At 37.4% G+C, this 23148-nt stretch overlaps 2 protein-coding genes and 1 long non-coding RNA gene across 3 annotated transcripts; all 3 read right to left on the bottom strand.

The window, feature by feature from the left end:
- Window positions 1-978: 978 nt before the first annotated feature.
- Window positions 979-6725, bottom strand: MLANA (melan-A). Its single transcript, XM_080574469.1, has 5 exons — window positions 6511-6725; window positions 5565-5684; window positions 3879-3975; window positions 2352-2453; window positions 979-1398 (listed from the first exon to the last, which is right to left on the bottom strand). The coding sequence occupies exons 2-5, from the start codon at window positions 5636-5638 to the stop codon at window positions 1330-1332; spliced, it is 342 nt and encodes a 113-aa protein (XP_080430595.1). The 5' UTR covers window positions 5639-5684; window positions 6511-6725; the 3' UTR covers window positions 979-1329.
- A 1633-nt stretch (window positions 6726-8358) lies between these two features.
- Window positions 8359-15649, bottom strand: LOC308186191 (monocarboxylate transporter 2-like). Its single transcript, XM_080575233.1, has 4 exons — window positions 14894-15649; window positions 14628-14771; window positions 12687-13487; window positions 8359-10925 (listed from the first exon to the last, which is right to left on the bottom strand). The coding sequence occupies exons 1-4, from the start codon at window positions 15045-15047 to the stop codon at window positions 10699-10701; spliced, it is 1326 nt and encodes a 441-aa protein (XP_080431359.1). The 5' UTR covers window positions 15048-15649; the 3' UTR covers window positions 8359-10698.
- Window positions 15650-15836: 187 nt separating this feature from the next.
- Window positions 15837-22411, bottom strand: LOC308185965. The gene is made up of 3 exons (XR_013943854.1): window positions 21890-22411; window positions 18763-19071; window positions 15837-16984 (listed from the first exon to the last, which is right to left on the bottom strand). It is a non-coding gene; the product is annotated as an uncharacterized lncRNA (long non-coding RNA).
- Window positions 22412-23148: the final 737 nt, after the last annotated feature.

The raw sequence follows: 23148 nt of genomic DNA, 5'->3' as shown, positions 1-23148 counted from the left end.
AGTCGGATAATGACAGGACAAGGGGGAAAGGTTTTAAACTAAAAGAGGGGAGATTTAAATTAGAGGTTAGGAGGAGATTCTTCACTCAGAGGGTGGTGAGGCACTGGCACAGGCTGCCCAGAGAAGCTGTGGATGCCCCATCCCTGGAGGTGTTCAAGGCCAGGCTGGATGGGGCTTTGGGCAGCCTGGTCTGGTGGGAGGTGTCCCTGCCCATGGCAGGGGGTTTGGAACTGGGTGATCCTTAAGGGTCCCTTCCAACTCAAACCGTTCTGTGATTCTGTGATTCTCTATCATTATCACCATAGGCTTACTTGTGTTTAAAACTTTTGTTGTATTAAGGTGTTTGTGTTTGCCTGTTTATTTACTGAGAATGAATTGGGTTATTTACTAATTGCATTTAATAACTGTTCTGTTAAAATAGTTTTTTTCTGTAACTGCTTTCCTGTTTAATGAATATTGTACAGTTTTAGCTGCCTCCTATTGTAAGATATCAGGCCTTGGCTATAAACTTGCTGATCTGTGTATAATATTAAGTAATAATCTGGCAATTGTTTAGTTAAAGGCTAAGTAAGCAATAGCTGCCAAAGTAATGTACTTTAATTTACATGTATCACAATTCTTTTTTTTCTGTTATTGCTCTCCTTTCTTGCCAGGACACCGGTGCGATCATCTTTATACCCAATGACAGGTGTGAAATAATATGGCCTGTGAGCAGAAATTATTAAAATGCCTGTGTCATATTTTATGTTACATGAGGAATTGTTTCTTTCCAGATACCAGTGATGTGATGCTGCTGTACAAGGCTTCTGTAACATATAGTCTCCTTGGGCAGGTTAATTTTTAGAACTGCTGTTAGGGAAAATCATTTGTTTTTTTTTCAATAGGACATGTAGTCAAATATTTTTTTCCATCTTCTGACAGATTCTTGTACGTTACTTCCTAGGGAATAGTTTATTTATGTCTTTTTTAAAATAAAGGGGGAGTAAGTGGGGAAGATGTAAACAAAGTTGCCAGCACTTTCTATCTGGCTTATGGTGTGTATTTACTGTTGGTAGATCTGTGAAGGAGGCAAGATGCCCACAGTTCAGCACAGTGAATTAATCTGACCATAGGAAATGAAGAACTTAAAACAAAAGCACGTTCAGCTTTATTGAGGCATTTTAAGAACTAGTTCTGTAAACTATGCAGGAATAATTTTCAGCAGTTACTTTTGAAAGCATGTGATTTTTCTTACAGTTTTATCTTTAAGAAAGTTAAGCTTGTACAGGGAATTAAGAGGGAGCATGAAGAAATTGTACTGATGTTCTCAAAGTTTAAGGTCTGTTGCTATCATGGTGAATAAGGTGGTGGTAACTGATCTGCATCAATTTTTTCATAAGCTGGTGGAGCACCGGGTACCTATGGTAAGAAAAGTGGTGTGAAAGATTGAAAAAACAATTAGGGTACAAGAAAATGACATTAAATATGCAAGGAAGTATTTGCTTTCATATCAGGAGTTGTACTATAACTTAAAATAGCTGAGCTAATTCATTATGTCTTTATATTATTTAAGTTTATTTTTTTTTCTAACATGTTTTCTGGTTTTGCATCAGATTAAAATGATTTTGTTTGTATCATTCATCCTAATAAATAATTTTTAAATTTATTAAGTTAGAAATTTTATAAGGAAAGTGTTTTATATGTTAAGATTTCAGACTGATATATAAAACTTTAAGAGTCTCAACACATATATGTTATCTTATTTGCAATGTTAACAATTTGGGAAGCTTATTTAAAATTGGTTATAAATTACCCTTTTCACTATTCTCAAACTGTTTAAACACAACCATGACTTGACGCATAAATTTACCAATTAAGTTATTTTAACTTCTTAAAAATTATGTGTTTTTGAATGTTCTTCTTTCTTTCCACAGTGATTAGAGTAGCTAAAACCTTCAAGTGGTGCTCCCTGACAGGTTGTAGTGTACCAGAACAATCTACTTGCTGTCAGTCAGCACGGAGTAACATGTATTAGGAGTATCTATTATGTATATTTATTCAGCATATGTTAGCATTCACATGCTACATCATGCTATTAGATTGCATAATTATCAGACAACTTAGGAAAGGTAGGTGAAAGAGATTTTTCTTTAAAAAAGAAGAATTATTAATAGTATACTTTAAATCTAAATAGTAATTTAAAAATCACAGTAAAAATTTTACAAAATACTACTTAACAGTTATTGTAGTCATTGAAGACCCAACCTAGAGAGCACAACCAAAGAAAGAATTCTTTGAATGACTGTTTACCAAGATTGTCTTACCATATCTTACTATGTTTTAAGTAAATAAGGCCCCGAGTGGCAACTTACCACAGAATCAAAGTTTCTGTACTCCTGCAGAGCCATTTTGCAGTCCATTATTCTTCCTTCACCTACCACGGTTTGTATTGTGCCCATACTAGTGCTTTTGCTCTGTGACAGATCAAGAAGAAACATGGAGAAGGTGAAAGAAAAAAGAAAATGTGAAGCTGAAGTACACTAGTGAATGTGTCGTACGGTTGACTTGATGATCTAAAAGGTGTTTTCCAACCTAAATGACTGTGATTCTGTAATCCTTTAATATTTGACAGTATATTTACAGTATTTATTAGAATCTAGGATTAGGTACAACAACATAACAGCAGCAAGTAAGAGAGGCAATCTATCTAGTACTTCTGCTGTGTCTGCCAAGACATACTCTCCCTCCTATCTCACCAGTTATATTGCCAGCAAAAACGAGGATCTCGTTTTTAGGTCCACGGCCACTGCAGGGACCTTTTTTTCCACACATTTCTGTCTTTAATCTCAAACTTTTTTTTCCATTTTCCACCATGTTTTTTTTTAATTCTTTACAAGTTTTCCCCTTTCCAAAAATCCTAGCAAAAATAAGATTTCCAAAACCAGAAAGTATCTGCAGTGAAATGGAATTGAAAAAGACATTGTGTTTTTTACCATGATGTGCAGGCATGAAAGAAACCTGTTTATATGGCAGTTCATGTTTTATGTGTTCTTCTAGTTGATGTGCCTACTGGATAGGTCACTGGAAAGGTAATAGGGCAAAGTTGTTGGGAACATCAAGGAAATTGATTTGCTGACAAGAGTTATGTTTTTTAATTCAAAATGTTTGTCTTTTTAGAAATATTAGGGTAACTAAAAGATAGTTACCACTTACATGTTTAAAAACTGCCTCTTTCTCACAGGAGAGAGAACAGAGCTTCAAAGATAAAGCTTTGAGACTTTCAACAACAAATTTTGTGGGATGGATCAAATATAATTTTTTAAAAATATTTTTGAAGAAGATAGAAAATAAAATTTTAAAGTAGCTTTTACAAAGCAAATCTCAAACTCATCCTCCTTTTTTTTTTCAAAATCTGAAAATTGCAAGTCAGCTTTTATATAATTGTCTTCTTCATCATCTATATGAATGCAATACTAACTTAGTTCCTTAAAAGTGTCATTCGTCTTCTCTGCCTCCTAGACTTACTTTAATCATATCTGCCCTTACGTAGATGTAAATCTTATGAGTAGTGGAGATGTTACTTTTACTCAAACAAAAATTCCCAGAACACAACATGGTTTTATGTAAATTTAAATATAATGCTTCCTAGAGATCAGTTTTTCCACTGGTGGGTTGTGCAAAGCTGGGCAGTCGGCTTCACATCCCTGTGCTTCAGTTTCCTCTGCCTGACTTGCAAGTTCTGCAGGGTGGGTAGCGCTTCATATTGCATAGTATTACCCATGTATATGTTAGCCTGAAACAATGATGTCCTATGACAGGTTTGATGTTCTCTGCATTTATGTACTGCAAATAATGATAATATGTATTGAAAATAATAATATGCAAGCTGCCATACTTACCCGTAGACTTTTATAGCCACTACGTCTCTTGTAATACCAGCAGCCAAGGATAAATAGCATGGCCAGCACCAAAATGAAGATTCCAATACCCAGGGCTCTGTTGGGAAAGAAAACCAAAATAATTAACAGCAGAACTAGATGTATTATTTTGGGAGCAGGAATGGTTAGCACAAAAGCTTATATCTATATCACGTTATTAGAGGAAGGCATGAAGCAGGATTTGCCTTAGAAAACAGACAAAGTATCAGTAACTTCAGCCAGTGTCTGGAGATTGAGAAGTTTGTTCTCTGCCAAGATTGTAAACATTTTAAAAATGAGGAATATATAGCTTCAAAAATAATATACCTGTGACCAGTGCTTCTAAAAAAAGTCCATGCCTGTAAGTCCAGCAAACGGCATTGTGATATTGGAAGAGAATGAGAAATAATATAAATGCCATACGCGCAGAAACACATCTCATGTTTATTTGTTAAATTTCTCCAGGCGATAAGTATTGAGAAATGTATCCTAATTGCATCACTTTACAACAAATTCTGGTAGCAGAAGGTTGGCTTTTGTTGTTTGTTTGTTTGTTTGTTTTAGATACACAAAACACTACACAATCCCAAAAACGTTGTCAGAAACTTTAAATTTTTCATAAACAGCTCTGCAATTCTTTAGTTCTTGTTCCCTGTCGTACTAGGCGCAGTATTGATGTCAATGAGTCATTTTAGGGAAGGTAGTCTTTGCAAACTGTGCTGAGAGACATCTTTACCACTGCTTACCAGGACTTAGGATATTTGACATATTTCCACATAGTTCCACATCAGAAAGCAGGGTGACAAGGTAATTGCATATTTCCTTGTCATAAAAACCTCTTCCTCCTGTGCTAATTTGCTGTCTGTTAAGGCACAGAGCCTTCGATATGGAGTGAAGAGAGTGTCTTTCCCTTTGTTTATTCTCTGTGGATGCACATATAAAAACAAACATGTAGCAATACATGTGTGTATGGCACAAGTCACGAAGTTCGGAGTCCAGTGAACCACTACTAGAAGTACATTCCACATAAAGATATCCCAAGCACATTGGAAATATTTGTCTAAAGTAATAACACATCACCAGTGGGATAGTTTCTCTAGTAACCCAAGAAGCAACATATTTTATTGTAAGCCAAAGATCACAAAGTATTAGCTTGAATTAATTCTGCTTAACCAGAGCTTCAACCAGAAATGGTTTAATGAGAGACACATTTGTATGGCATTGATGTCTCTATCTGTTTTTTGATGGTGTTTTACCATTTCACTGGTGTTATTCTTTAGGGTGAGACGATGCCTTTTTGAGATTCTGAAGGGAGATGTGTAGACCTGGAGGTAAATCTTACTGTAAATATCACATTGCACCAGACTCAAAAGTGTAATTCTAAATGATCCTCAATAAGCCTGGCAATTTTATTGTAATGGCTGATTACCGGTGATCATATGATCAAACTCCATATTCTTGAGTTCTGCAGTTCTTATTTTTCTTAACCATTGAGTACACTTTTAGGTAATGCAATGACAAACGTTACAGAGAGCTATAAAACAGCCAAAATGCACTGCATCTATATACAACAGAGATTTTTTTTCTGTTACTATTTTGTAAATTTCTTTTCAATTTAAGTGTTTTTTTTCAGCTTACATGCTAAAATAGGTTTTGGTTTATGCTTACTCTTCTACTGCAAGATAGCTGTGTCCTTTTCCTCTGAAAAAGTTGCCATCTAGATGGTGGTTTCTTCTGGGCATTTTGAGAGTTTAGTCTTGTTCAAACCCACAGGACAGAACTATGGCCCTAAAGTGCAAGAAATAATTTGTTATCTTTAAGGTATAATATTATCAACTTTTTCATTGAGTATGATCATTTAAGAGAGATAGGACAGTCTGTTATTTTCAGAATGGAGTCCATATAGATCCATATATATTTGCAACTGTCCCGACTTAAGGCAAAACTCAAAACCGTAACTATGACCAGTTCCACCGTCACCAAGTTACTTGCATCTGAGTGCACCAGACAATGATTTGACATGGTCTCTTTAGGCACCAACTGATAACAGACTTCTGAATTAAAGTCTTTTAGGTATATAGGAAAAAGAAAAAAGGTATTTTGCCTGGACAGGAAGAAATATTTGGAAAAAATATACATATAGTATTATGCCTTCAGGGATGTGTTTCTTTATTTCTATTACTCTCTATAAATGTTCAAAGGCCAGATGTTCAGTCAACTTAAATTGTCAAAGAGCTGTTGATTTCAGATCATTACTAACTTATACCTGCTAACAAGCTGTATTTAGGCGTGCAGGGAAGTTATAATCTTAATTTTCAATTTTAAGAGAGTAATCTTCCAACTAAAAATAGTCTGAACAGTTACAAAGGAAAAATCCACAAGTAATCATGTTTCTGTCGTTTAAGCAGCACAACAGATCCTACTTGACAGTATCTACCACATCTACCTACCTTACTGGGGTAAGTATAAAAACTGGTGACCTTGCTGAAGAGAATTATAGCCAAGGAAGCAAAATATTTTTAAAATTCACTGAGTCAGTTAAGTCTCTGCTGAAACATAATTTTTAATCAAGATAGAAAAGTTTCAGTAGAATAAAAAAAAATGCAAATCTTACCTCCTTCAGACTTGTATTCTGTCTGTTGACTAAAAGCATGTACAGCTTTCTTTTCTTTGACTTGGTCTGTTTTTTTTTTCTTCTTTGATCTGTTCTCTTATGACTATCACGAGTTTAAATTCCTTTCAGTACAGCTTCTGAATGCATTAATTAGCGTGAAAGGGGCCAGTAGACAACTTTTCACTTTCTTCTCATAGTCTGTATCCTTCCCTCCTCACAAGCAGCTCAGAAGCCTGTTATTTCTTCAAGTTATTACATGCCTTCTTAGAAATGGCTCAACACTATTACTTGCCTAAGAAGAATGACTTCCTGAAGTGGGCAACATACTCCTAGATAAAGACACGTTTCGATTTTTGGCTGATTTTGTTGCTGAGGGTTGATGTAAACAGAGTTTTTTATCCATGCTTTTTGTACCATTGTAACACCAAGCAGAAAGTTCTGTGGAGCAGAATTCAAAGATGGATGCTCTTATGCCATGATCGAAGTGTCTTAGATTAGAGCAAGTAAGGTTTAATTCTGTACTGGCAAGCAAAGGCTGCAACAAGAAGAAACTGTCTTCCATAGGCTGCACAACTAATGGGGCCTGTTTCTCCATGGATTTTGTATGAATTATCATCGTCTCTGTTTTTATATGCACATACGCTAATTTTGTTCATAACATCAGACAAGAAACAACAGTCTTTAATTAATCCAAAGTTTCTGGGTTCTATGGTGGGCCAGAAGTGCTGGTAGCTGCCAAAACAAGATACAAAGACCACAAAGGTCCGTGTTCTGTTCACCCTTTTCCTCAGTGAAGCAATAATTTGGACCTCTCTCTTCTATCACAAATTTTTGCTTAAGTTTGAAGGACTTTGGTTATCTTTGAACGGATGAACTTCGCTCTAAATTTGGTTGACAAGTTCAAAAAACAATAGGAAAGAAGAGAGTGTGAAATTAACATCCATTTCCTTAGGAAATCAGATGAAAGTCTTAACATCAGTATTTTCAGTGAGCATGGAGCTGGGAAGAGCCAGATCATTTCTTCTGCTTATGTGTTCCCATGCTTTTTCCTAATGAAGGTAAAAATCTTATCTTGTTTAGATAGGATATTTGTTTGGATTATTTTCTGTGGTCGTGCCCAGTGCCAGGACAAGAGACAGTGGTCATGAACTGGAGCACAGGAGATTCCAGCTAAGCACCGGGAAGCACGTCTGTGCTGTGCAAGTGACCGAGCACTGGCACAGGTTGCCCAAAGAGGTTGTGGAGTCTTGGAGACCTTCAAAAGCCACCTGGACATGGCCTGTGACAACCTGCTCTGGGTGTCCCTGCTGGAGCTGGGGTTGGAGCAGGTGACCTTCAAAGGTCCCTTCCAACTTCAGCCATCTGGGTATTCTGTGATTAACACCACAAGACCCATTAAAGTCTGAAACAACCCTTTTTTTGCAGAGGGAGTAAAGGGAGGAAGAAAAACGAAAAACAGCGAGGAGCATAAATTTGCTTATTTACCTAAAATGATTTGGTGTTTCTTTTATAGTATTCCAGATGAATTTAGTGAGCGTTTCAAGTGTGAATGAGACACAGAGAAACTTTCTGTAGATACCTATGTAAAATGGTAAATATACACTATCAGTCTATCAAATTCCCAAAGAAACATGCTGGCCCTTGGGTAATACTTTAAAAATGTCACAGAGTTTCTTATCAAGCCATGTGTTTTGCTGAAGAAAACTTCACTTCTGGGAGGGAGTTCTGACTGAAGAGTATTCTTTGTTCCAGGATAAGCAAAGCTGACAGAGAAAATCCATGTGATACCAAAAGCAGTGGTTTCTGCTCCTTCCTTACCTCAAGCAGTGTTGGGGGGGGGGAATTTCAACTGATCAAATATTCTATGTCTGAAAGAATTTCTTGTTAACAGTAAAATAAAGGGGGTGGGAGGGTGGGATGGGGTGGGGTGAGGTGAGAGGACAACTTTGTCCTAAGTATGTGGTGCCGCTGGTATGTAAATGCACAATGCTGCTATTGAGAAATCGGATGGATGAGAAGGTGAAACACCATGTTCTAGTTCTGATCTTAGTTTCCTTACAAAACCCCATTTCTCTGAGGTGATGTTGCTGATGCCTTGAGTATACAGTCACTTGAATTTATGCAAGGATTTCACAGGTGTTACCTTTTAATACATAAAATTTCAGAGCAGAAGATGGAAGAGGAGGTATAATTACAAGAAACCCCAAAGAAATCCAGACCTTTTCTCAGAGCCAGCAGTCTGTGGCAAACCTATACACTGATGAATCTTGATGATAGGTATGGTAAATATGCTTCCACTGTAACTGAAAATAATATACTTGACCTTTTAAAAAGAATGGTGGTTGTTTTTATTCTGCTGACAGTGTGATTCCATCTTTCTAGATGAGATTTTTATTAATTTGTTTATTTCCCTTAATTGATAGTCTTTATTTTTCACTGGCATTTAAGGTTTTCTGTAGCAGGCAAAGCAAAGAAACATATGTACCTTGATAAAGGCTTTAGTTTTGTGTTTACCGGGAATTTCAGTAGAACCACTTCAGTATTTCAGTGCTGAATCTACTTCAGCAACAAATACAGTACATTAAGTGTGGGTAAGGGGACCTTTCAGTTATGATGAACATCCTCATCCTGATGGCTTGGGGGGGGGCAGAGGAAGCACCTCCTTTGATCTGACTGCCCCTGTGCCCACAGCCACAGATGCTGCTAGCTTTCTGTACTGCCCTTGGCAAATGTCAAGATGCCTCAAAACACAGAAATTGGAGACAGGGATTGTAAATAAAACATAGAATTTTAATTGAAAATGCAGAAGTTTAATAGAAAGGAAATGGCCTGTATTAAATGTTTCTCCATTCGTTCCCCCTCCAACAATTCCTCTTCCAATTTAAAAAACGAAGGGTTATTTTGAGTATCAGAACACTGCAGTGACTTAGACTTCTACAGAAAACTATGTTATTAAATTGAAATGACTGAAACATGTTTTGCCAGAAATTTCAAGTCCTTGCTACAAGTCTTCGCCTGGCCAGTTGTGTCTCTCCCACTGTGTGTTCTGTAATCCAGCCCTCACAGATAGTTAGTTTACTAGTAGCTCAGCTAATTTCCTGTAAAATAATTAAAATTTTGAAATTATTATTATTTCTATGTTATGAGAAATAATTATTGTAGATGAGTGATTGATGTTAAACTTGGCTACACAGATAAAATGTTTCAATGAAAAAACACTCTGAAGTTCATAAGTAAGGCAGCTATAACATTTGGTGTAGTTTGAAAGCCCTTAAGTGCTATGTTTTTTCCTTCTACTGTTTTTTTTTTTTTTTTAATGTGATCCAGTCCTTCCTCTCTTCTCTTCTATTACCTCTGCCGCAGATAAAATAAAATTACAAAAAAGATCTGATTTGGATACAGACTCTTTTTGTTCTCATAAATCAAATACGTGCTCAAAGAGCCTTAGGATAATTGCAATGTAGAACTAAAGAGGAACTCAGGAAATCATCTAGTCCATCCCACTATTCTGAGGCAGCACTGGGTATATTTAGATTCTCTCTCTTGTCTCATCTATTCTCTGATATCTCTATGCTATTTTATTCTCCCTATACTCTCTTTCTATGCTTAACTGTCTATAATGAGATTTATGTTTTTTTGTCATTGTTCTTTTTTTCCATGAGATAACACCGCCTTGCTGTAAATTATGCCATTTACTGATTGCCTAAATAAGAAAAAAAAAAATTTGTTTTCTTTATCTCAGACTATTACAGATTTGAAGGCTGTTTTCGTACTCTCTAAACCTTTTATTTTCTAAGCTGGACAGCCTTTATTTTTTACATTTTTTCTTTAAGCCTTTTTTTTTTTTAGCATTTCTCATTCTTGTTCCACTTTACACTTTTGCACTTTATGTATGTCTTCCAGTTAAAGCCTTGCAAGCATTTAGTTTAGATCATAGATTCTCTAGCTTGCTTATCACAGCCTTATGGGACTGTGCTGAAGACTTGTAAAGTTAAAATGGAACTTCAACATCAAAATAATATGGCAATGGTTACAGGGATTGTTTACTTGTAAATGACTGACTTTCTTCCTCTGTTTCAAACATTCCTACCCAAAACATCCACCATTTTAAAAATCCTACTAATATTGACTTTGGAGAAAATCAGACACTTTCATAAGTCCTGAAAAGTTGTAAGATGTCCAACGTAGTCACACCACTACATCATGTTCTTGATAACTTCTGTTCTGAAGTTTCAGGAAATGGAGAGAAGGGTATGGTAATGTTGACTTCTCTGGTTTAGTATTAGTCTGACTTCCTCTTTCACTTCTTTGTTGAAATTGATCTAAAATAACTAAAAATACAGCTGCTAGGACAAGAGTGGCTCCTGCCATGTAGAAGCCTGCTTTGTAATCTCCAGCCATGTCCACAATCAGACCTGGAAAGAAAAAAAAGACAGTAATGTGACTGATAGAAAATAGGCTAACGTGAATTAGCTCATCAGTGTGAACATATCCTCTCTTAAAGGGAGTATACTGGCTATATAACTGTGTTGCAGCTTTCTACACCATGAGTGCATAGAATATTGGTCCATTATAGCATTTTAAAACATAAAACACAATTCACTTCTCATTTACTTCATATGTGAACTTTAGCAAAACATAATGCTATACAGTTTGAAACACTTTCCAACCCAAAATATGATGGACAATAAAGGCAATGGCAGAAAAATAAACAAATCTTGCAGCTTTGTATCTTAGTAGCCCCATATTCTGAGGTGTAGCTATCATCAGATGCTGTAAATCAGACTTCAGCTGTAGACCAGGAGTTTAAAACAAGAAAGGATATGCCCTCTGCTGATAGGTTGCCTATAGTGCTGCTACTGACCTCTGCTCAACATTTTTCAGTCTTGGGCATTACTGAAACAAAAGACCCTGTTTTTTTAGGTAGCTTTAACCCAACTGAAACACCTAAGCCATTGTGCACCATGCAGAGGAAATAGTAGCAGTGCTGTAGCAGTGCATGCACTAATAATACTGGCTGCTTGGTGGGCACAATGGCAGTTCTCACTCCTATCTAACATCAGTCCTGCTAGGCAGAGGAACTCTGAAACCAAATCTTTGCGTTTTACTCTTAAAGTAAGAGAGAAGAGCTAGTAAAGCACTAATGGTTCCCTCTGCTCTTGTACCTTCTTTTTCGCTTGCTGCATATATGCGAAAGGGATCACACTGATCCCCAGGTAATCAGTGTTTGTGATCAGGCACAGTATCTGTAAGTCCTGTTATTGTTGTAGTTTTTTAAGATCTTCCTGGCATAACTTTGATACTATTTCTTCTGAAGTTCTCCTTAATCTTCCTTGTTTCTGTATCTTCAAAAGAAGATTAAAATGTTACAGTACTTACTCTGACCCACTTGCAGCCTTTTATGTGGTGTCATTACCACAGAAGTCATGGTAGTCTGTGAGCAGTGTCTCATTTTATTCAGCAGTCTTTGGATGAGGGCTCAGATCTACTTTTTAGATTGGTCATTTTTCTGCCATATCACTTCGTAAAGTCCCTACAGCCTGCAGCTGTTTTTCCTCACATTTTTCCAAGATGACTCTTGGTACTGCCAACCAATATCCTTGTGCTGTCTCATTGTCTGCTTTCTCTTCCCACTGTTTTTTTATGCTGCCTCCCCATTTATTATACTGATTACCTCAAATACTGCCTGAAAACAGCAGGCATCTCTGTGAATATTTCCTCGCGGTTCACATAATCTATTGTTTCAAGCTGTTAAATGTGACCTTCTGTATAAACCTTTCCAACAATACCAGCATTTATGCAACACCATTAGTATCAAAGTTCCAAAAATCCAACAGTATCTCCTCGGCAAGTATGGATCTGCTGCTTGCTCCAAAGGTACACTTTCATAACAAGAGAATGGGAGTCCATCAAGTGTGAATCAGGAAACAGGAACACCATATGAACCCTGCCATTCTTCCCTGCTTTCATGTTGAAGAGGTATCTCTAAAACCACAGAGAAGAAAGGAAGCAAGATATTTTTAGAGAAATTAAACTGACTCTTTGTTTTATTTACTTCTTGGTCCAGATACTCCTGAGCTAACAGAGGGCAAAATTTGGTCCAGATCCAGATTTTTCAGTCTGGGTTACCACTCCTCATATTCTTGTAAACTGTATTTAGCAAAGTATCAACTTACCAGCAAGAGGAGGCCCCAGAAAACCTCCAGTGCTTCGAATGAGCATGAAAAGCCCTAGAGCACTGTCAAAATCTGACATGCCCACAACATCCGCTAGCACTGTAATGTGAACGGCGACTGTTGTGCCAAAGAAGAATCCATAGAAGCCAGTGAATATTGCCAAGGACAAGTAATTGTTAGCCAGTGGCAACAGCATCAAGGAAGTGCTGATCAGTGTAATTGTCATTGTCAGTAAATGAATAGTTTTGGTAACATGGAGATTGGCATACCACCCACATAGCAGTCTGCCTGCAAAGTCCACCATAGCCAAAATGGATAGGAGGGAGGCAGTCCAAGATTCATCTATTCCCAGGCTGTAGCTAAGTGGAACTAAAAATAATGGAGGAACAAAAAAGCTCATAGCAGCTAATATGCCAAACATGGCATAAAGAACAAACTCCGGTCTCCTCACAAGCATCCAGTTGAAGGTTTTGTGGGTGGTAGAAGACTTTTCTTCTTTTTCTATCCTAGATGCACCACTGCCAGGTGGTGTTTCAGAATGGCTCGCCTCAAGGCAGCAGTTGCTTTTCAAGGGTCGCATCAGCACTCCACAGACACAGATATTGAGTTGGATGCCACCTATGATCAAGAGGGCACCTTTCCATCCATATTGGCCAATCAACCACTGGAAGAATGGCCCAAATGTAAATGCAAATGCACATTCTCCAGCACTGGCAATAGCATTAGCCAAAGCTCTTTTCTTGGAAAAATAATGGCTAACAATACTAATGGCTGGTGTCCATGAAAAGGAAATCCCAAGTCCTGAAAAACACCAATACAAATAGTGCCAGTTAGAATCTGATGAGGTATTCTGTGAAGCTGGAAATTAAAATAGTCAGCACTCTTACATTTGCAAAGTTTAAAAGTGGGAAAATAAAAATATTTTTTTTCCTAATGGGAGCATCAGTTCAGCTGTACTTTGTGTAAGAATGTATTTTTAGCATTTGTTCTGTAAGAATAGGTTTTAAGTTCAACTAAAAAAAAAAAACGAGTATAATGTATACACAACTGTATTCTCACCATGGGGGGGGGGGGGGGAATAAAAATAAAAAACCCACTGTTTTGACAAATTTGCCGTGAGATTAGAAATCATATGACTGTGGAGTTGAAACAAAATAGACTAATAGTGTTCATTCTGACCTAATTGAGGATGGTCCTAGATCAGATCTTTGGATTAAGTTGAGTTCTGTTCAGGGTTAGAAGCTGAAGGAGGATGTGAAGGAAGCTGGTGTATTACCTCTACTTTTCATTGTTTTGTCAGACTGCTTGGCTTCGATCCTGCTTTAATTTAATTTAATTTTAATGATTCTTTTGAAAGTACTTAGCAGGCTCAGGACTGCCAAAGGACTCAAATTCCAGACATTTTCTCAGCTATCCAGCATGGAACTGGGAATGGCTTATTTTATTCCCTGCCAGCCTTGCTTCCTGTTCCAGGAAAATCCTAGTTGAAAATAAATTTCTGGCCTGTTTTCACCTGGAGTGAAGCAAAGGATTTCAATCAACTGAAAGCCAGGAAAGGTGTTCAAAATGTAGTATTATGTGATAGAAAGTAAAAAATTTGGGATCTTTAGGTCTCTGTGCTTCAGCATTCATTAGGCTCTTCAGACCTTCACAGAGCTCTCAGCTCTGATTAAAAAGATAAAACACTTTTCATTTGCTGGTTGCATATAATTAGAAGGTAAAAATTACTAGCATCTAATTATTACTTTACCATGTCATTCAGTTTTCTAGCACGAATTCTAGAGTGGAACACGAGGGGAACAACTTTTAAGGATGGTTAAAGGTTCTAGATGTTTATAAAATCAGAATAGAAATCAGATCTTTAGAACTCCTACCATTAGCATCCACAGGTAAGGGCTCTGAGTTGCTAGTGAAAGAAACCTGTAAAGCCAAAAGTCATACCCTGTAGGAAGCCAGTTGTTGCATACATCCAGACCATGTTGAGCCCAAGAAATCCCAGTGCCATTCCTGAAAAAGCAAGGAGTCCTCCAGTGACCAGAACTGCCCGATGGGAGTATTTTACACATAGTGCGCTGGCAACGGGGGCTAGATCAGCAGCAAAACAGGAGCAAGACAAATACGTTAGGAACATTAAGCTGATTGACGTGACTGAGCAATCACATAAAGCACTCAAAAATGAAATAGCTTTCATTCAAAGAAGCAAATACCCAGTCTTCTGTTCTGTGGGGCCGTGGTGCATGTGTGAGACAATGCCACAGCCTGAATTCTGCTGTATTCTCCTGGACACGAGGGCTCATCAAGATCCTGCCTCATAGGGAAATGACAGCCCTGGCAACACAGATTCAAAAAGAAAACACACATATCTATTCAAAAAACATTAAGTGGATTTTTTTTTTTTTTAAATGGAAAGAACATTTCACTGTTTTCTTTGTGGAACGGTTCTACTGGATATAAAGACACAACCATGTGTCTTTTCTGCGTGACAGAAATTCGTGTAGCCTTTTAGCAGAAAGGGAAACCCCATCCTCAGAATCTCTAGGTTAATCTATAAAAATGTCTATCTTAATCTATAAAAATGTATTATTGTGAACATACAATTTATATGGCTGGCACAAAAGGTTTCTGGAGAACATCAGCTTTTTACCCTCTACACTTTGCAAAATCATCTGTTCATGAAATTGTGAGAAGTTTTATAAAGGACAAAAAGTTGAGGTTTATTTTTAGGTAATATTTTTCCAGGAATTATGCAGTTCATTTCTTAAATTTATATTTGACTGGTACAGTTCCTCTCAGCAGACTGTAGGAACTCTTCAACACAGAGAGGAAAAGGTGCGTGAAGTACAGATCTGAGGTTTTTTGCCTCAATCTCACAACTTGGTGCTGCAATTCCGAAAAAAAAAAAAATGCCAACAAAGAAATGTTAGGAATGTTTTTTGCTTAATCAAGGATCAGTTCTTGCCTAGTTGTTTTTCCACCAAGTTATAGTTGTATAGTATACTTTACGTGTATTTTAAAGGATACTTTATGGTACAGTATACATCATATAGAATATAGTATATGTAGTATATGGTATACCGTAAGGTATACTTTATGGTATACCTTAGTAAGACCATACCTGTCACCAAAAGGCACTCTCTGTTCTGTGCGGATGATGTCAAGTGCACGTAGTTATGAAATAATAATGGCCACTAGATGGAACCGAAGTAACACGGGACAAAACCCGTTGTTCGGTAGGGTTTCTTAGAGAACACAAGTAAGCTTCATGAGAGTTATAGGTATTTTGGACTCTGGAGTTCCGGGATGTAATGAAACTCAGTTAATGAAGGCTGTTGTTATAAACTGAAATAAGCGGTAAGACAATGAAGAGAGGGCAGTCAGCAAAAGAGGTTTTATAGTAGGTTGTAGGGGCAGGCTGTTTTCCATTCCCCCCATTAAGTAAGATACGAAGAGATTCCGGTAACTAAGACAAGTGAAGTAAACCTGACAGAGAGATATTAACAATCACAAAGGCTGCAGGATGCATGTTATCTGAGAGAAGCTGTACAAACCCAACATGTCCTATCAGCATTTACAACAAAAGTAAAATGATTTGATAAACACGTACGATTGATACTGGAATTCAGGTGTGGTTTGTAAGATGTAGTGGAAGGGATGAGATAGGATGAAGTGTATGCATTTGGAGAATCATACACATATGATGAGCAAAAGAAGAGAAAAGTAGGCTGAGGGTAACAAGAAAGATCCATAAAGTGCTTAATGATGAAAGATCTGCAATTGGAACAGAGCTACTACCACAGAGCAATTTTTTTAGTAGAGAAAGAGAAGAAACAGAAATTGAAGCCAGGATAGCAGGAAGAAGAAAGGAGCTAGTCACAGAACTGGGAGTGGAGAAGACACCAAGGGATCAGAGCTTGAAAGGATAAAGGGCAATGCTCAGAAAACTTACAAGCAACCACAGTGCCAAAGAGAAAGGTGGCAGGAGATACACATTACTACCAGGAAGAGGCCTATGCATGTGATGGAGAAATCCCTGCTCTGGTAAATTGAATGGCCTGTTGCAGACGCAAACCCCCAGGCAGAAATGTGCTCTCCTTCCATGAAAGACATGGAGATTCTGAAAAGATGTTGAAAAGATCCAAATGGGAAAAAATTAATAATTCACTGATCATCCTTCATACTGAGCCAAATGACACTGAAGGTTTCCCAGTGGGACATGTTAGGAAAGACTAAGCCAGGCCAGGAAAGATGCTCAAAGAACTGGAGGCTCAGATGATCTTCAGCAGAAAGTCTTCTGGTCCCTATAAATGAAGCAAAGGCAGGAGAAGAAGGAAAATTAATGAGTGATGCAAGAAATTGTGTAAAGCTATACAGAAAGGTTTCAGAATATTTGGCCATCAAGCTGTAAGAGGCTTATTTTAAAAGGATTTTGAAGGCTGAAAAACAATTTCTGCTGAAAATTACAGCTGCTTTCTTTGAAGTACACCAGCCTTACACCTGCTAGACAAATGTAATTTTGCTTGTTTATACATTGGCAATTTCATTTAATCTGTTCTATCCTTGAGACATTCCTATATAATGTAAATATATTTTAAAAATAAGCAAACAAACAAAAACAACAAAAAAAAACCAACATTTTTTTGAGTTCTTTTATCCTCCTTTTTTTTCCCTACACTAAATTCATATGCATGAATGACAAAATAGTATCACAATTAGGTCAGTGATAAGTGTAGTTTGTAAAACAAATTGTTAGATTCCCATTTATTTATTTCTGTAGACCATGAAATAGATGGAAAAGCAGAATTCTCATTGATTTTTCTACTTCAATTATTTCTGTCAGATTGAAACAATGCTGCGAATAAAGCAAGGATAGCAGTTTATGGAACTAACAAAATCCTGTCAATCCATATTTTGCTTTATCTTTTGACTTTGATTTTGAATTACTGTTTTGTTCTTCTTAATACACTTCACAAAGATAAATCAGTTGATCTTTGGAAGTAATGCAATGATAAGCAATAATATTTGCAAGTAGTATGATAATACTGGTAGGTGTGGACTGAGTAGGAGGTATATAATTGTACAGCATCTATGCAATGAAACCTCTTCACAATGAAAATTATGATAACATTTCTTACATAAGGATACTTACCTGTTGCAATTAGATACCCATTTGAGAATATGTATAGAGGACCTCACCAGTTCTATGCAGTTTCTGCCTGCCCATTTGTAATCTTCATTATAAAGGTGAAGGATGATCCAGTTTACAATGGCACAAAAGACTCTGTAAATGACTAAGTGAAGAGCCAAATGCAGTATATCTGATATTCTTCCTTCTTTACTTTGGTGAAAACAGGCATTTGGCCTGACCCAATAGCTCATTGACTGCATTTGACTGGTCTAGTTTACTCTCTCTTTCCTTACTGTTTGTATGGTCTTGTCTTCCCTTTCCTCTCTATAGGTAAGCTGATTTTTTATTTTTATTTTAACTTCATGAGCTTTCTCTCAGATCATTGACTTGGAACCAGTCTTGGCAAGGAGAGCCAGAACTGGCATTAGGCAAAAGGAAAGGGGAAGTTTGTGAAGTGAAAAAGGAGAAATGGGGAGGAAGCAGGGCTGAGAGTCACCATTTTGGCAGCAGATGGCTTATCTGATAGGCAGGGTCACAGTTCTTGTCATCAAGCACTTAGAAAAAGTGATAGTCACTGCAAAATCAGTGAATTTGCAAACTGGTTTAAGTGCTTGATCCAACAGGCTCTGAAGTTTTTAGGATTTCCTCCACTGAGTTTGATACGAAGCCTGTAGGAATGTTGAATCATGATTCTAGGTACATAAATTCTCTGAGGTCAACTGATTTCTTTGTATACACAAAGAGTCCTCACTAACATGGATACCTTTTTTTTTTTTTTTTTTTTGTAAGAGACAGAATAAGGTAGCATCATCTTTACATGCTTTGGTTTTGCATGTTTTGTTGTTGTTGTTGCTTTGTGTTTTGTTTTGTTTCGTTTTTAAAGAACCTCTTCAAAGTTTCTTGAGTAGTTAAGACCTTAAGACAAAGTGCTAGAAGATCACTTTTACCTACCTCCTAAATGAAAAGTGGCAATAGTTACTGACGTGATCCAGGAAATGGTGCTTGCAAGCTCATCAAAGTGCTCCTGGATTTCAACAAAGAATAGACCAAAAGTCTTGAGAACAGCAGCAGTCAGGCCCATCACCATGAAGGCTGACACCACCACAACCCATCCATAGCCGCCATCTGGCGGACTGCTCTCTTTGGCATGCACCTTTTCCATGTCTCAAATCTTCTCTCAGTTGTTGGTTGGTGGTTTTTTTGTGTGTGTGTTTGTTTGTTTGTTTGTTTCAGGAGTGGTGGTGAAGATTTTTAACAGATCTGCAAATTAGTAGAAGGCCCAGTGTTAAATAAATGAATTCAAATACTCTTGGAATGATTTATACAAGTAATTACCTAATGAAAATGCAATATGCATTTCAGTGGTTTGATTGAAAATATTAGCTGGGAAACAGATGCTCTAGGAGACAGAAAGAAAATTAGAAAGTAGAAGAAAGAAAGTAAAAGAGGAAAAGAAAAAAATGAGAAAAACATAGGCATGGGGGACAGAAGAAAAGAAGCAAGAAGAAATGAAAGTGAGAGGGAAGATGATCAGAAAAGAGATGGTTCTCAAAGACAGGTCCAGGATTCTTACTATTTTAGTTAACTTCAAGAGCCCTATCCCACACATTTTACAAACAAACACTTTACAGCAAGAAGGAGAAAAATTAACACCTGAGAGGATACCATGCTTCCTCATGTTCTCTGAGCAATGCAATAAACTTTACAAATTTTAAAATCATCTAGGCAGTTGTTTGTACACATCAGCCCCTGATCGTAAGTGTGTATATGGATGAAGCATAATTGTAATTTCTATGTTGCTCCTATGAGTCATACCTATGAGTCATATGAGACGTAAAAATGTGCTGCAGAAAACTTAAGGGTTACTAAATGCTTAAAAGTGGTCTCTGGCCCAGGAAGTCTCCAAGCTGCAAGTAGTCAGGAACTGGGAAGTATCACTTTATGCTTATTCTGTTCCTAATCGTAAAAATCCCCTTTGGGCCTAAACCAATATATTGACAGTGTGAGTAAACTTTCAGGGAACCATAGATAAGAACTTCACAGTGATCTTTGTAACACTTGAGCATTTATAAGTCTTGATGTTTCCAGCACTGCAAAGCATTTTTATCAGAATGCCTACTTGCGAAGGCATCTTTAAAGGTACAAGAATATCTTATTAAATGCAGTACTCAAAAAATGCGTTTCTCCTTAAAATTTTGTAACACACTTGGAGTAATCATGAAGTGCATGGAAGACGTGGGATCTGGCTGAGAGAAGGACATTCTTACTTTTTTCTTGCTTCTTCATGGACAGTATAAATGACTATGAGTGGGTATATTGTACTAAATGCAAGAGACCAAATAACACAGACATGGCATAGGAAGCAGCTTTGTTCTAAAAGTGAAAATGTGAGCTAAAAATGAGTTTAATATATTTATCTTCCATGTGTGCAGCTGAGAAAGATAAGGGTACCACTAGAAGCCATCCAGTACGAAGCAACAGTCACAAGTTCTGTGATTTGCTCCACTGAGGTACATGACCTCAGGGGGGCCTAAATAACTGAGAAAAGGAGGGGGAAAAGAAGCCATCAGACCCTTGTGGGGATCAGAAGCAAAATCATCCCACTGCCATGTGTCTGACTCAAACTTCTGGCTAACATATGGCACTGGATGCATTTACATGACAGACATAGCCAGACAGATTCATCAGTTGCAGAAGGTCTCAGACAACATCCTGAATATCTTAAAACTCAGACAGAAGAGAGGAAGGAATGCCTTGTGTTTGAGGTCTATATGAAGGAACCTGGTTTTCATTTTCACAGTTTGTGGGTGATCTCCAGCAAGTTATTTGATCTTGCTGTGGCTCTATTTTCTCAGTTGTCAAATGAAGCTAATACTTTCAAAGATCATGGATTTTGAAAATGTTACCACTTGTGTTAGTGCTCAGATACTGTAAGAAAATTCAGAAACTTGATCCAGCTGTAGCCATATCTTATATTCCTGGGCTCAAGTGCCGTGGTTGTAATTTGTTCTGAGGTAGTGAAGAACACTAAAAAAGGTGCAACACGCAGGCTAAATAAGCCTTCATGGGCAGAACAATACTGATATTTCTGCACTCTGCATGGATATGCTTGTGAAAGGGATTTTGATTTTTGCTGCAAGACAGATAGAAGAAATCCTGCTACTTACCAAGCAGCACACCAACTAAAACAAGCATGATAAAATCTACTTCCTGATACTACCCAGGACTCTTCACCTTCATTAAGCAAACTCTGCCCTAGGAGGAGTACAAATCAGGCCCCGCTGCTCACAAGACTTAAAGGAACTTTTTTTTTTTTTTTTCTGACTACAAATATTACTTCATGTCAAAGCTGAGAATTCATTCTCCGGACTGTTTTAATGATCACATTGCTACATGCATCTCCAAAGTGAAATGACTAAACTCAAAAGGGAAATGACTATTCCAGTAGCTTCCCAAATGAAACAACTATTTTAGTTGCTTGATTAATTAATGAAGTTATCATCTCCTGTGAGCCTTACAGATGTGAAAGCAGTGCAGCTACATACCGCAGGGAATTGCTGAAATGCCTGAGATGAGTAGAAGAAAGCTTAAATGTTGCAGTTGGTGGGCATGTTTCTGACACCATGCTCTGCTTTCTTCACTCCTTCACTTGTAAGTGAGAGCTGACTAAAAGCACGTAAATGAGACAAAACTCATCTGAGAAAAACATTAATGATGTCTTTTTACTCTTAACTATTAAGTAATGGCAAAAGGTATGTTTTTATGTCTTCACTTTTCCCCTTGCCCCAGAAAATGTGTTTTTAAGAGTAAGGGGGAAAAACCTGGAGGGAAACTGCTGCCGCACCTCCAAATACAGCAGTTGTGTTAGTTAATGCTCTTCAGACACAAATTCAAGAATATCTTTTAATAAATTATCCTTTTTTTACTTCATTAACATAATCTTAGTCAGAATATCTCTAATGAACATGATGTACAACACAACTTAATGACATATCATAACAGGATAGGAAAGAGCAGCTGAATGCTCTAAGCAGAGAGTTTGAAGTAATAAAAATGAAGCACTGCATAAAGAAATTACCTTATTCAGATAACCCAGATTTGTATGGGATATGAAGTTCCTCCTTTACCTTCTAGTGGTATGTAAGTTCTTGAGTTGTGCTGCAAACCACTGGGTCATCTCACTCATTGTTCCTTGTATGCACAGTCTAGATGAACAAGCCAATATCTCTCACTCAGGATGTGCAAATCGTCAGATTTTATAAGGATTCCCTCCCACCTCTACAAAAGTCATTTGACTCCACCTACACTCAGAAAACAAAGTTCTGTCCTGACTAGAGCTCAGAGAGAGCAAAATCAGGAATGGGTGAAAGGAATGGAGAAGGAAGGCAAATTTTATAATGTATCTGAATTGTACTGGTACTAGACTTGGATTACTCTCCAAAGTTTTTATTGAACTCAACTATTCAGCCAGTCAAAAAGTTAAGATGTATCAGTCAACTTCAAACTCCCTAGTATTTTGGGGCAGTTACTGCCAGTGAGTTCAACCATTAAATTAATTTGTCATTTCTCTTCCAGTTGTGCTGTTGGCCAGATGTTGGCTACTGCTGAGCATCACATAGCCTGCAGCAGCCACAGAAATGATAGGAAGCCTGAATATGCTGTCCAGATCTCAAGCCTGCAATATGCATGGTCAGAATGTTTTGCCATATCATTCAGGCATATTCCCCTTTGTTGTATGATTTTTTAAATTATTATTACTTTTTTATTTTTTTCAGGGATGTCATTTTCCTAAATACTGCACTTTTCTGCTAGATTTCGTACTGCTTTTATCTCCCAGATTCCACTGCTAGTTTATGGTGGCTGTTTCTGTATTTCCTAACCCTTGGCCTTGTACTATGCTCATGCTGGCTATAACCTGTTATTGTAATACCTTGTGGCAGGGAGCAGGGTGAGAGGTCTGTTGCAGTAGTTTGTCATTTTTTTGGTAATCTCTTTATTTACTTACCAGTGTACTTATCTTGTGACTTGACCAGTAATCTCTGAGTCAAGGGGCAGGACAAATGTATGGATTGGTTAGTTGACTTTGCATAATTAAGACAGAGATGAAAAATTTTGGTTTTATACTTTTTTATCCTCTGATGTACTGAATGAGAGAGAGCTATTGCCGTAGCTTTAGGACTGACTTTTGAGATGCTGAAGCAGTTCCAGCTTTTATCCAAGGATAAAACCTTCCAGCTGCCTTTGGACAGAACGGACAGCACAGAAAAGTTAATTTCTTGTAAGAAAGGATATGATGAGCTTCTAAGCGCTCAGTAGAAGAAAGAAGAAAAGAAGGGG

Source organism: Anser brachyrhynchus (genome assembly GCF_964034855.1).
Source record: "Anser brachyrhynchus genome assembly, chromosome: Z".
Taxonomy (NCBI): domain Eukaryota; kingdom Metazoa; phylum Chordata; class Aves; order Anseriformes; family Anatidae; genus Anser; species Anser brachyrhynchus.
This window is presented reverse-complemented; position numbering and strand designations above follow the sequence as displayed.

Bases quoted from the DNA above. Each gene is read 5' to 3' on its own strand.
- MLANA (XM_080574469.1), bottom strand. From the start codon at position 5,638: ATGCCCAGAAGAAACCACCATCTAGATGGCAACTTTTTCAGAGGAAAA. The intron at 3,976-5,564 runs GTAAGCATAAAC...CTTTCCCAACAG, and splicing joins AGCTATCTTGCAGTAGAAGA to AGCCCTGGGTATTGGAATCT. The intron at 2,454-3,878 runs GTAAGTATGGCA...GATCTGTCACAG, and splicing joins GTGGCTATAAAAGTCTACGG to AGCAAAAGCACTAGTATGGG.
- LOC308186191 (XM_080575233.1), bottom strand. From the start codon at position 15,047: ATGTGTGTTTTCTTTTTGAATCTGTGTTGCCAGGGCTGTCATTTCCCT. The intron at 13,488-14,627 runs GTATGACTTTTG...GGTGTTTTTCAG, and splicing joins AACAACTGGCTTCCTACAGG to GACTTGGGATTTCCTTTTCA. The intron at 10,926-12,686 runs GTAAGTTGATAC...TTTTCTTTCCAG, and splicing joins TCTGGGGCCTCCTCTTGCTG to GTCTGATTGTGGACATGGCT.